General features: G+C 43.1%; 1 protein-coding gene across 1 annotated transcript in view; it reads right to left on the bottom strand.

The window, feature by feature from the left end:
- The window catches only part of mcu (mitochondrial calcium uniporter), a 210,555-nt gene that overhangs the window by 17,907 nt on the left and 180,135 nt on the right, over positions 1 to 12,513 (bottom strand). The window contains exons 3-4 of the mRNA XM_072282654.1: positions 6,740 to 6,910; positions 3,588 to 3,692 (exon numbers count right to left, since the gene is read on the bottom strand). Of these exons, the coding sequence (XP_072138755.1) occupies positions 3,588 to 3,692; positions 6,740 to 6,910 (276 nt within the window). The remainder of the gene's footprint in view (positions 1 to 3,587; positions 3,693 to 6,739; positions 6,911 to 12,513) is intronic.

The raw sequence follows: 12,513 nt of genomic DNA, 5'->3' as shown, positions 1-12,513 counted from the left end.
CTGGACGTGGTGATAATCAAGGAATGCCCTGTCCAGCAACTCTATGATGTTGGATGGAAGTTAAATACACTCAGTGGCCTCTTTATTAGGGTCACTTGCTCGCATGCTCATTAATAGCCAGACTTGTTCAAACTGGACAGGAAAGTGACAGAACTCAAATAACCACGTATTATTTGAGTTACTGTGGCATGCCATTGTTCTGGTCACCCAACTATAGGAAGGATATCAGTAAGATTGAAAGAGTGCAGGGAAGATTTACTAGGATGTAGCCAGGTCTTCAGGAGTCAAGTGACAGGGAAAGATTGAACAGGTTAGGACTTTATTCCTTGGAGCGTAGAAGAATGAGGGGAGATTTGATAGAGGTTTACAAAATTATGAGGGGTATAGACAGAGTAAATGCAAATAGGCTCTTTCCACTTAGATTAGGAGAGATAAGTACGAGAGGACATGACTGTAGGGTGAAAGGGGAAAGGTTTAGGGGGAACATTAGGGGGAACTTCTTCACTCAGAGAGTGGTGGGAGTGTGGAACGAGTTGCCATCTGACGTGGTAAATGCGGGCTCACTCTTAAGTTTTAAGAATAAATTGGATAGATACATGGATGGGAGAGGTCTGGAGGGTAATGGACTGGGTGCAGATCGATGGGACTAGCGGAATAAAGTTTCGGCACAGTCTAGAAGGGCCGAGTAGCCTGTTTTCTGTGCTGTAGTGTTCTATGGCTCTAGCATCTCTGAACGCACTACATGTTGAGCCCTGAAGTGGATGGGCTAGTGCAGAGGAGACCAATGTAGGAAATACCTAATAAAGTGGTAACTGGTGTTTTCCAGTTACGTAGAACAGCTTAAGTGCTTATAATCATTAGGAGGCTTAAGTTGAAGATCTAGTTCACCCTTTAAGGCAATAATCCTCCCTCAATACCTTCATGGTTATGAATGGGGTCAAACCAGATGTGAAGGAACGCTAAAAGTAGAGGGTCAATCATCTATTTATAGTCACAAAAAGTCCAATGGGGAATTCAAAAGAAACAATAGACATGCTGAACTCACTTCCATGGGGATTAGCTAAAGAGAGAAGCACAGATGTATTTAAAGAAAGATGGATGAAACACCATAGAACCATAAGACACGAGTAGAATTAGGTCATTCGATCATGCCTGACTTAATTTCCCTCTCTACTCCATTTGCTTGCTTCTCCCTGTCATCTTTAACACCATTACTATTCAAGACCCTATTAATTTCACTTTAAATATACCTCCATAGCCTTATTTAGCCTCCATAGCAGTCTGTGGCAATGAATTCCACAGATTCTCCAGCCTCTGACGAAAATATTTCCTCCTCATCTCTGTTCTAAAGGGACACCCTTCTATTCTGAGGCTGGGCCCTCTGGCCCTAGATTCTCCCACTATTTGGAAATATCCTTTCCATGTCCACTCTATCTGGACCTTTCAGACATGAAGGAGCTTAGAAGAGAAGAACACATTGATGGGGCAGATGGAGGCTCATGCAGTGACCAACATATACAAATGTTGGAGGAACTCAGCAGATCAGGTAGCAGCGATGGAGGAAAATAAACAAATGATGCTTCTGGTTCAGTTCCTCCAACATTTTGTGTGTGTTGCTCAGCATTTCCAGCATCTGCAGAATCTCTGGTGTCATGCATTGACCAGCTGAGCCAAGAGACCAAAGCCTGTGCTGTAAATACTCTGCAACAATCTCTGGTGTCATGCATTGACCAGCTGAGTCAAGAGACCAAAGCCTGTGCTGTAAGTACTCTGCACCAAAACAGATCGAAATGCCATGACTGCTACAAGTGTGACATCTAAATATATTTCAAAGTCAGTGTCATTCATATTAAATAGGCCTGACATACAAAAGCTGTTTGAGGATAATGGTAACCGGCAGTAAGAATTTTTTAAAAATTTAGTGAAAATAAAACAGGGAAGGCTGACAGTAATCAAGTCGGACAGCGTCTGTAGACAAAAAGAGTTAATATTTCAGGTACGGCGTTTAATTTTGACAAAATCATTAACCAAAAAATTTTAAACATGAGAAAATCTGCAGATGCCGGAAATCCAAAGCAACACACACAAAATGCTGGAGGAACTCAGCTGGTCAGGCAGAATCTATGGAAATGAATAAACAGTTGACGTTTCGGGCCAAGACCCTTCTTCAAGACTGAGAAGGAAGGGGGAAGGTGTCAGAATATAAAGATGGGGGTGAAGGAGGCAGCTGGCTGGAAGATTGTTTGGGGAAGCCAGGTGGGTGGGAAAAGTCAAAAGGCTAGAGAAGGAGGAATCTGATAGGATTCCAGAATTTTACCTCTATTTCTCTCTCCACAGACATACCCTGACTAGCTGAGTACTTCCCATACTTTGATTTAATTCCAGATTGTCAACAGATTTTTGTTTTATGGACCCTTGATTAATTCAGACATTCACAAAATTCACCAATGACTTCCAGCCCTCATGAATAAACAAAGAGATGTATAAAATTCTATAATCTTGATAAATGGAACTCATTTGTGTTGTAACCCAACGTGGACCTGTTGCTATCAATTGGGTGGAAATTAAAACTGAAAAACTGCAGATTCTGGATATCTGGAATAAAAATTGGAAATACTGAAAATACTCAGCAGATGAGACAACATCTGTGGAAAGAGAAAAAAAGTTAACAATTCATGTTGGAGATGCCACATCTTCAACCCGAGTAGCAGACTTTCTCTTCCCACAGATGCTGCCTGATCTGGTGAGTATTTGCACCATTCCCTATTAGGTAACAGGAGCCAAGAAAATTCAGGTTACAGTAATACTGTGCTACTAAGAAATAGCAGCTTATTCTGTCAGTCAGACACACCCATTCACACCTGGGTTGGCTATCTGGGCACCACACTGATCAGAAGGTTGGATTTAACTTTTGATCTGTGCAGAGTAACATCAAATTTCTCTACTACCCCTCATCCACTCCAAACAAAACCTCTTCTCCTTAAAGTAGTGCAATTACTCGAGGCAAGTATGATGTTCTCTTAAGCCAGCGGTTTTCAACCTGAGGTCCATGTACCTCTTGCTCAATGGCATTGGTCCATGGCATAAAGAAGGCTGAGAATCTCTGTCCTGTGGGGTTATTCACTTAAAGAAGAATGCCAGTGCATGACTTTGATCTGTTGAGGGCTACATGGTGGCTGCCCATGCACCAACCACCCCACATTAAACAGAGTCCTCCGTACCTGTATATCTATAACGATGGTCCTTAAAGCCCATCTCTTTAACCAGGCTATTTTTGCTGCAACATCTGTTCAAGGGGCTCATTGACAAATCTAGTTTGTTACCACTCTAATGAAGTAGCTCTAGAGCAGGGTTTCCCAATATGAGGTCCATGGACCCGTTGCTTAATTGTATTTATTGGTCCTTGGTATAAAAAGGTTGGGAACCCCTGCTCTAGATATATATTTTTTTAAATGTAAACAGAAGTAATAACATTCAGCATTACTGTGGCTTAAACTGAAATATCAGCCAGAAGTTCTGCAGGAGTTAACGTTGATGACTGTGGAGTTCAATGTCAATTAATGCTAGAGATAAGGAGAATTAAGTACCTCTCTTTGGTGGCTGCACATAGTGAGCTACGTCATTTATCACTAACTTGAAGTCATCAAGGAGCAGGATATCGATCCCTGTTGATGCAGCTATTCGATTTCCATCTGCAGGAAGCAATATATATGGTGATTAGCACAAACAGTCTTCTGGGGTAGCACAATAACCATTAGAGACAGCCCTTTCAGCTTCACCATCACAAGTCCAGACATAAGAGGTAGGGTTCATGGGCAACAAAGTGGTTTCATTACTGGACCTATGATAAAGCTGGCCTTCTATTCAGAGTCAGAATCATGGAATTCCGTGCACAGAAATGGTCCACCAAAAACACCATGTCAATGTGGACCTTTTGCCCATCTAAACCAATCCCACTTGCCTGCATTAGGTCTGTATCCTTCTTTGTCTCATCTAATCCAAGTGCATCAATCATAATGATTGCATTGACTCTACAACCTCTTCCCATGCTTCCCAGAGCAAAGTGGGACAGATCTTACTGCCATGGGATTTAATCAACCCTTATGCATCCTATGACATCTCCTTCTTATGATGATCTAACCCAGATTATCCATGTACCTCTCCCCAAATTCACCACCTTTCGCATCATTCTGTTTGGTGAATACAGATGAAAAGTACTATTTAGTACTTCAGCTACATCAGTTGGCTCACAGATTACCCCCTTGGAACAAAGGTATTGATTCAAACACAAAAGATCCCCCCACTGAAGTAACTGAATCAATTGTTGTATGCATATTCTCAGTAGCCACTTTTTTTATAGTACACCTGCTCGCTAATGCAAATATCTAATCAGCCAATCATGCGGCAGCAACTCAATGCATAAAAGCATGCAGACGTAGTCAAGAGGTTCAGTTGCTGTTCAGATCACGCATCAGAACGGGGCAGAAATGTGAAGTCAGTGACTTTGACCGTGGAGTGACTGTTGGTGGTAGACAAGGTGGTTTGACCATCTCAAAAACCGCTGATCTCCTGGGACTTTCACACAGAATAGTCTCCACAGTTTACAGAGATGGTGCGAGAAACAAAAATAAAAATCCAGTGCACAGCAGTTCTGTGGCTAAAAACACCTTGTTAATGAGAGAGGTCCCAGGAGAATAGATTAAGCTGAAAAGAAGGCAACAGCAACTCAAATAACCACGTGTTACACAGTGGTGTGCAGAAGAGCATCCACAACATATTGAACCTTGAAGTGGATGGGCTACAACAGCAGAAGACCATGAACATAGTCAGTGGCCACTTTATTGGGTACAGAACATACCTAATAAAATGGCCACCGAGTGCATATATAAATAGCAATCATAACACTACTTAATTGTCTGATAGATCCAACTGGATCATGAATGCTCTAATGTCATTTTAGGGAATGGGATCTGCCATCCTTTACCTGGTCTGGCCTATTTGTGATGACAATCCCACAGCAGTGGACTTAATTGTTTCCTCTCCTCTGACATGGTACTCAAAAAAAAACAGCTCACCACTACTTATGGGCAATGAGTATCAGTCTTACGTATATCCCAAGCAGCAAGTAACTGCAAATCTCACCACACACCTGCTCTAGGTCTTGTAAACATTTTGTAAACCACTTCATACAAAGCCAACAACACGTGAAAGCCTACCATTGGGGATGCAATTTCACCCGCAAATGCCAGCTGAAAGCCCCACAAGGCTTCAGACCAAGAAGATAAGAGGCATCAACTGACAGGATAGTCAGAGACTTTCTCCCAGGGTGGAAATGGCTACTACAGGTGAGCATAATATTAAGGCAATTAGAGGAAAGAATGGGAGGGGGATGTTCTTTACACAGTGAGTGTTGCATGTGTGCAATGCCCTGCCAAGTGTGGTGGTAGAGGCAGATCCATTAGGGGCATTAAAGAAACTCTTAGATAGCCACATGGATGATAGAAAAACTGAGGACTACGTAAGTATGAAGGGTTAAGATTAATTTTAAGATTAGATTTAAAGGTCAGCACAACATGCTGGGCCGAAGGGCCAGTACTGTGCTGTAATGATCTATCTTCTATTAACTAAAGACATGGGTTAACAAGAGAAAACCTCAGCAGATTGGACAGCACCTGTGGAGAGAGAAACCAGTTTATGACCAAATACTCTTAATACAAGGTCTCAACCATGCTTGTGGATGCTGCCTGACCTATTGAGTTCCTCCAGCAAATGTTTTTTTTTCGCTCCAGATTACGGCATTTGCACTCTCCTATGCCACTCGTTAACATTCACTCTTTCTTCCTCCTTGGATGCTACCCAACATGCGGAAAACTTCTAGCATTTTTTAGTCTCAGAATTTATTTTGTACTGTGGCACAACACTCTTGCAGGAGAGTACAAAGAAACAGGAACGAGATTAATTAATTTATTTAATTAGAGATACAACACAGTAACAGGTCCTTCTGGCCCAGTGAGCCCACACTGCCCATTTACAGCCATGGACCAATTAACCTACTGTCCCATATGTCTCTGGAACATGGGAGGAATCCAGAGCACCCGGAGGAAATCCACAGAGTCACGGGAAGAATGCATGAACTCCTCACCGACAGTGGCGGGAACTGCAGGTCTCGTTACCAGAATTACAAACGCCACCGGATTCAGTGAAGTGTCCCAATTGCTACTCCTCCACAACATGAAAATCCTTGTTCATCATTCACAGCAGCTGACACTCTCAGGGAAATCTCTCCTTATTTTGTTCTTAAACTTCATTTTAAGCTTTACTGTTTCAGTAACTGATAACCTTAGCAAAATCATCTTACAAAAGTTATCAGCCAAAATTCTTTCATTCCCAACTTTGAAACAATTTTCCCCTTAAAAAAGCATTTCACTTATTGTCTATCTTTTACTTCTAGTCTTGAGACACTAAAATTAGGGACAAGCTAGTCCTGCCACAATTCTTCCATTAGCGACGCCAGGGAATTGCAACAAGATGAGGGAAATACAGGCTTACACACGTCCACTCATGTGTAAGTTTCACACTTTAACTTGCATTTTTGCTATAAAATTAAGTGAGGTCATTGATTTTTTCAACCACTAGCTTTTAGTGAGATTCCTAATTCTAACTTTAGCTCAGTGTGAATGATGCAATATTTTCTTTCTTTCGGTAATATCCCCATTCCCAGACTGGGGAGGCACAATACCTGGAGTGTAGATGGCGACTCGGTCAATGCCTTTATCCTCCGCCTGCAGCTGCTTCAGAAACACCCCGACAGAATCCGAGATGGGTCGGAGGGTGAACTGGCAGCGCTCTCGCCTTGACGGTAGATTAAGCGAGAGGACAGGTAATCCATTATGGTAAGCAACAGTTACATCTGTGGAGAGAAAGGAAAGGAAAATGGTAAGAACTCCAGTAGAAGCAGGGTCTGGTCATTTGGCCCCTTAAGCCTCCATCATTTTCAATGTGATCTTGCAGCTCAACGTTACACACACACTGAATTCTGGAGGAACTCAGCAGGCCAGGGAGCATCTATGCAGAGGGATGAACAGTCAATGTTTCAGATTGAGTATTGTCCTTAAGGGTTGACTTACTCTGGATTTCCAGCATCTCCAGAATCCCTTGTGTTCTTTTAGCTCAGGGTTCTCTACCTGAGATTCAGGGACCCCTTGGTTAAAGGTACAGGGTTCATGGCATAAAAAAGATTGGGAATCCCTGCCTTAGCTCAATACTATTTTCCTGCCTGTTCTCCAGATCTTCTGGTTCCTCCAATGTGCAGATTCCTATCAACCTATTTTCAATGGAGTCAATGAGCAAACTTCCACAGCCATTGCTGGGTAAAGAAAATCAAACATTCACCACCCTTAAAGTGAAATGTTGCCTCATCTCACTCCAAAATGCCTACCGTATATTTTGTGGTCATTGACCCCTGGTCAGGTGAAACAGCCACCTCATACCTACCCTGTACAGCACTCTTAAATTTCCATGAGTCCATCTCTCACTCTAATCTCTGCAGAATGGAGACCTAGCTGACCTCATATGACAAACCTGTCAACCTAGGAACCAGGTGGGTGAATCTTATCTGCATTCTCACTTTGCAAGTGTATCCTGTTTTTTTTTAGAACTTAAGGAAACATTTCTTCATACAGAGGAGGAGTGAGTGGGACAAACATCAGGAATTCTCTAACCAGGAAGAATTGTGGAAGCTTAATCGTTGATTGCATTCAAAACTGAGATGGATAGGACTCCAGAATTATTCACGATACATTCTGTGGTCTCAGCAAGGCACCAGATATGGTGATGAAACATCTTTATTCTTATACATAAACCCTCCAGTAATGAAGGTCCCTATATCACCCATCTTGCTCACAGTCTGATGGTTCTGTATGCTAGCTTTCAGTATCTGGTGCACACCATTACCTAGGTTCCTTTGAATATCAACATTAGGTGACGTGCCAGCATTGTGACTAACATAACACAATTACAGTGTCAGTGACCCGGGTTCAATTCCACCGATGCCTGCAAGGAGTTTGTACATTCTCCCCGTGACTGTGTGGATTTCCTCCAAGTGCTCTGGTTTCCTCCCACATTCCAAAGACGTATGGGTCAGTAGGTTAATTGGTCACATGGGTGTATCTGGGCTTCTTGAGCTGGAAGAGACTGCTAACGTACTTTATCTTGAAAACAAAATGTCTGAATCTCTCGACATTTATAAAAAAAAACTCAGATTCTGCATTTTTCTACTGAACCTTGTCTTCCCCCCAACATTTATTCCATCTGCCAGATTGGTGTCCACTCATCCTGTGTACTTACTTGCCACGTCACCATTACTCACATTCTTACCTCATTTCGAGCAAATGTTACGTTTGGTCTCCTCAGCCACATCACTGAAGCAGACCAGGAATGTTTGGGTCCAATTACCGGTGATTGTACCACCTCACCAGTCACAGGTCTGTCAGCCCAAGACGGATGCTGGGTGTCAGCCCTGTTAGTGGAGCTGGGGTCACATACACCCAGACCGGGTGATTTGCATACTTCACTAAAACTGCATTACGCTACAAGGACTTTTACAGCAAACCAATAATTTTATAATTACCATCTCTATGCAAACAGAGTTATTTAATTGCTTCTAATTTACTTTTCTGGCAGCTGTGACAGGATCTGAACACAAGTCTCCAAATCAACAGACCAGACATTTGGATACCAGTCCACCCATTTAAATACAGGGCTACTGCACTTTAATCGTACCACACTTTGTACTGGCTCTCCATCTGATAAGGGCACACTGGGGTGGCAGGGTAGACTGGGTGTTCAGTACAACACATCACAGAGCCAGCTGCAAGACTGAGGTTCAATTCCTGCCATCGTCCACAAGGAGTTTGTATGTTCTCCCTATGACCGCGTGGGTTTCTTCCCGCATTCTAAAAAGATACACGCGTTAGGGTTAGTAAGTTGTGGACTTGCGATGTTGGCACGGGAAGCACGGCGAAATTCGCGAGCTGCCCAGAGCACACCCTCAGACTGTGTAGGTCACCGACACAAACGATGCAGCTCACTGCAGGATTTCATGTTTCAATGTACGTGACAAATAAAGCTGGAGCTTATCGCTGAAGGTAGTCTCCCGATGAGCAACCTTTTGATGACCTGCTCTAATACTACCAGAGGTGGCTCAGTGTTGCCTGATTGGAAGTTTTTAAAAACTTTATTGAAAATAACTGATAACCACAAAAGCACTGCTGTTGAACAGGACAGCAGCATCTGGGCTTATAAGTAAATTACAATAAATTGCATATTAAAACTATACAAGTTATAACCTTTCCTGTGATCTCTTAGCAAGTGGCTGTGACATAGTGAGCATCAAATCTCTTCTCATTTACAGTATACTGCGAGACAGATGGCAGCTCTGTTGTCTAAACTGGTCAAGTACACCAATGATGCCCATTTGCTCAACGGCATTTCCAGAAGACAGAGTTCACATTACACAGCTGGTGACCAAAAGTCCCCAGTTACTGGTCCACTGTGCAAAGCCTCCTTTCTTCGTGACAGGAAGCTGGCCGCACTCCAAACTGTGCTTTCTGACTCATTTCCCACTGAAGAGCTTCAAGTACCTCAGTTAAATAAGTAACAAACGACATCCTGGCCTCGTGTCAGGCAGCAGCTGAAAGTCAAGGCCGCACCAGAATACTTTCCCTGCTCGTGATGTTACATAATACTGTTAGCAGATTTACACTGGTGGGGGAAAGGGGGAGCCAGCGGAACAGAGAGAGCAAAAGGGACTAAACAGATAGACAGCAAGATGGGGAGGGGCAGGAGAGGGATAGAGGATAAAGAAGTGAACAATAGAGTGGGGAGAGAGAGAGAAAAAGCAGGCAAGAAAAGAAGAAAGAGAGAATTTTACACACAAGGAAGTCTCCATATGTTGGAAATACAGGGTGGCGGAGCACGCTGGGTAACCTCCAACCTGTTGACATGAATATAGATTTCTTCTCCTGGTTAAAAAAAAATTCCCTCCCCCCTCCTTTTTTTCTACTCCCCACTCTGACCTCTTACGTCTTCTCACCTGCCTATCACATCCCCAAGTCCTCTCCTCCTTCCTTTCTTCCCCCCTCCCCCGTGGCCAGCTCTCCTCTGCTATCAGATTCCTTCCTCTCCAGCCCTTTACATTTCCTACCCACCTGGTCTCACCTGTCACTTGCTGGCTATCGTCCTTCCCCTCCTTTTTATTCTGGCTTCTCCCCCCCCCTTCCTTTACAGTCCTGAAGAAGGGTCTCTGCCCGAAACATTGACTGTTTATGCATTTCCATAATGCTGCCTGACCTGCTGAGTTCCTCCAACATTTTGTGTGTGTTGCTTTGAAAGAGATTATATTATTTTATTTAGTGATACAGCACAGTACAGGCCCCTCAGACACAATGAGTACACCATGTGACCACTTAACCTATGGATCCACATGTCTTTGGAATAGAGGAGGAAACCGGAGCACCCTGAAGAAACCCACATGGTCATGGGGAGAAGGTACAAACTCCCTACAGACAGCCACAGAATTGAACCCAGTCACTGACGCCATAAAAGCACTTTGCAGACTGCCTTACCACTGTGCTGCCCAAAATGGAGAATGAGAATACCAAAAGAAGCCACATGTGTGACCACATCAATCTCATGACAAGTATACATGGGAGGAGCTCTTGACTCAAGCAGGTAAAACCGCTTCAAACTAAGTTTCAATAATATCCTAGCATTCAGAGTTGTATTTATCTGGGATGCCATGAAGCATGGATTAATTTGGATTAAACATGGGAAAGCTGTTGTGTATGACAACAGAACTGGCTAGAGTTTCTGGGAGAAATTCAAAAGGCACAGGAAAGATACTGCTTTTGAAAAGGCAGGCTTTTCAAAAGGCACAGGAAAGATACTACTGAAATTCAAAAGGCACAGGAAAGATACTGCTTTGCTTCACCAAAGCTGAAGCAGTATTCGAAAGGGAGGATGGCACAACTATTGCAGAGACAGGTAGTCAAAGACAGCATAAAAGCACAAGAAAGGGCATATAGCAAAAGTTAATGGGAAGTTAGAGAATTGGGGAGCTTATAAAAACCAACAGAAGGCAACTAAAAAGCGATAAGGAAAGAAAAGATAAAGTATGAGGCAAGCTAGTCAATAACATAAAAGAGGATAAGGTGCCCGGGGAGCCGAAAGGTCTGAAGGTGGATAAGTCACCTGAGCCAGACGGACAACACCCCAGGATTCTGAAGGAGGTAGCTGAAAGGACTGTGGATGCATTAAAAATGATCTTTCAAGAATCACTAGATTACAGAATAGTTCTGGAGGACCGGAAAATTGCAAATGTCACTCCACTCTTTAAGAAGGGAGGCATTTAGCCTGACTTCAGTGGTTGGGAAGATGTTGGAATGGATTCCTAAGGATAGAGTTTCAGGTACTTGGAGGCACATGATAAAATAGGCCAAAGTCAGCATGGTTTCCTCAAGGGGCAATCTCGCCTGACAAATCAGTGGGAATTCTTTGAAGAAATAACAAGCAGGATAGACAAAGGAGAGTCAGTGAATGTTGTTTACTTGGATTTTCTGCAGGCTTTTGACAAGGTGTCGCACATGAGGCTGCTTAACAAAATAACAGCCCATGGCATTACCCATGGATAGAAAATTGGCTGACTGGCAGGAGGCAAAGAATGGGAATAAAGGGACACTTGAGTGACTGGCTGCCCGTGACCAGTGGTATTCCACAGGGGTTGGTGTTGGGACCACTTCTTTTCACATTATATGTCAATCATTTTGATGATCGAATTAATGGCTTTGTGCCAAATTTGCAGATTTATGAAGACAGGTGGAAGAGTAGGTAGTGTTGAAGAAGCAAGAAGGCTGTAGATTAGAAGGATTTAGATAGAGAGAATGGGAAAAAAGGGGCAGATGGAATATAGAGTAGGGAAGTATATGGTCAAGTACTTTTATTCCTTTGATTTCGTAAGGCCAGTGATGTTGTGGGGATGGAACTGGACTCTCTGACGGTGGTGTCTGAAAAGAGGATGCTGTCCAAGTTGCATGCCATCTTGGACAACGTCTCCCATCCATTACATAATGTACTGATTGGGCACAAGAGTACATTCAGCCAGAGACTCATTCCTCCGAGATGCAACACAGAGCATCATAGGAAGTCATTCCTGCCTGTGGCCATCAAACTTTACACCTCCTCACTTGGAGGGTCAGACACTCTGAGCCAATAGGCTGGTCCTAGACTTATTTCCTGGCATAATTTACATATTACTAATTATTTATAGTTTTATTACTATTTATTATTTATGGTGCAACTGTAACGAAAACCAATTTCCCCTGGGATCAATAAAGTATGACTATGACTATGACCAAAGCGAAGACTATTTTCTAAGCTGGGAGACAGTTTAAATATCAGATGCGCAAAGGGACTTGGAGTCCTCGTGCAGGACTCCCTTGCAGTTTGAGTCAGTGG

This window comes from Mobula birostris, chromosome 18, assembly GCF_030028105.1.
Source record: "Mobula birostris isolate sMobBir1 chromosome 18, sMobBir1.hap1, whole genome shotgun sequence".
In the NCBI taxonomy this organism is placed as follows: Eukaryota; Metazoa; Chordata; class Chondrichthyes; order Myliobatiformes; family Myliobatidae; genus Mobula; species Mobula birostris.
The sequence above is the reverse complement of the archived record's forward strand: the minus strand, read 5'-3'. Positions and strand labels throughout refer to the sequence as shown.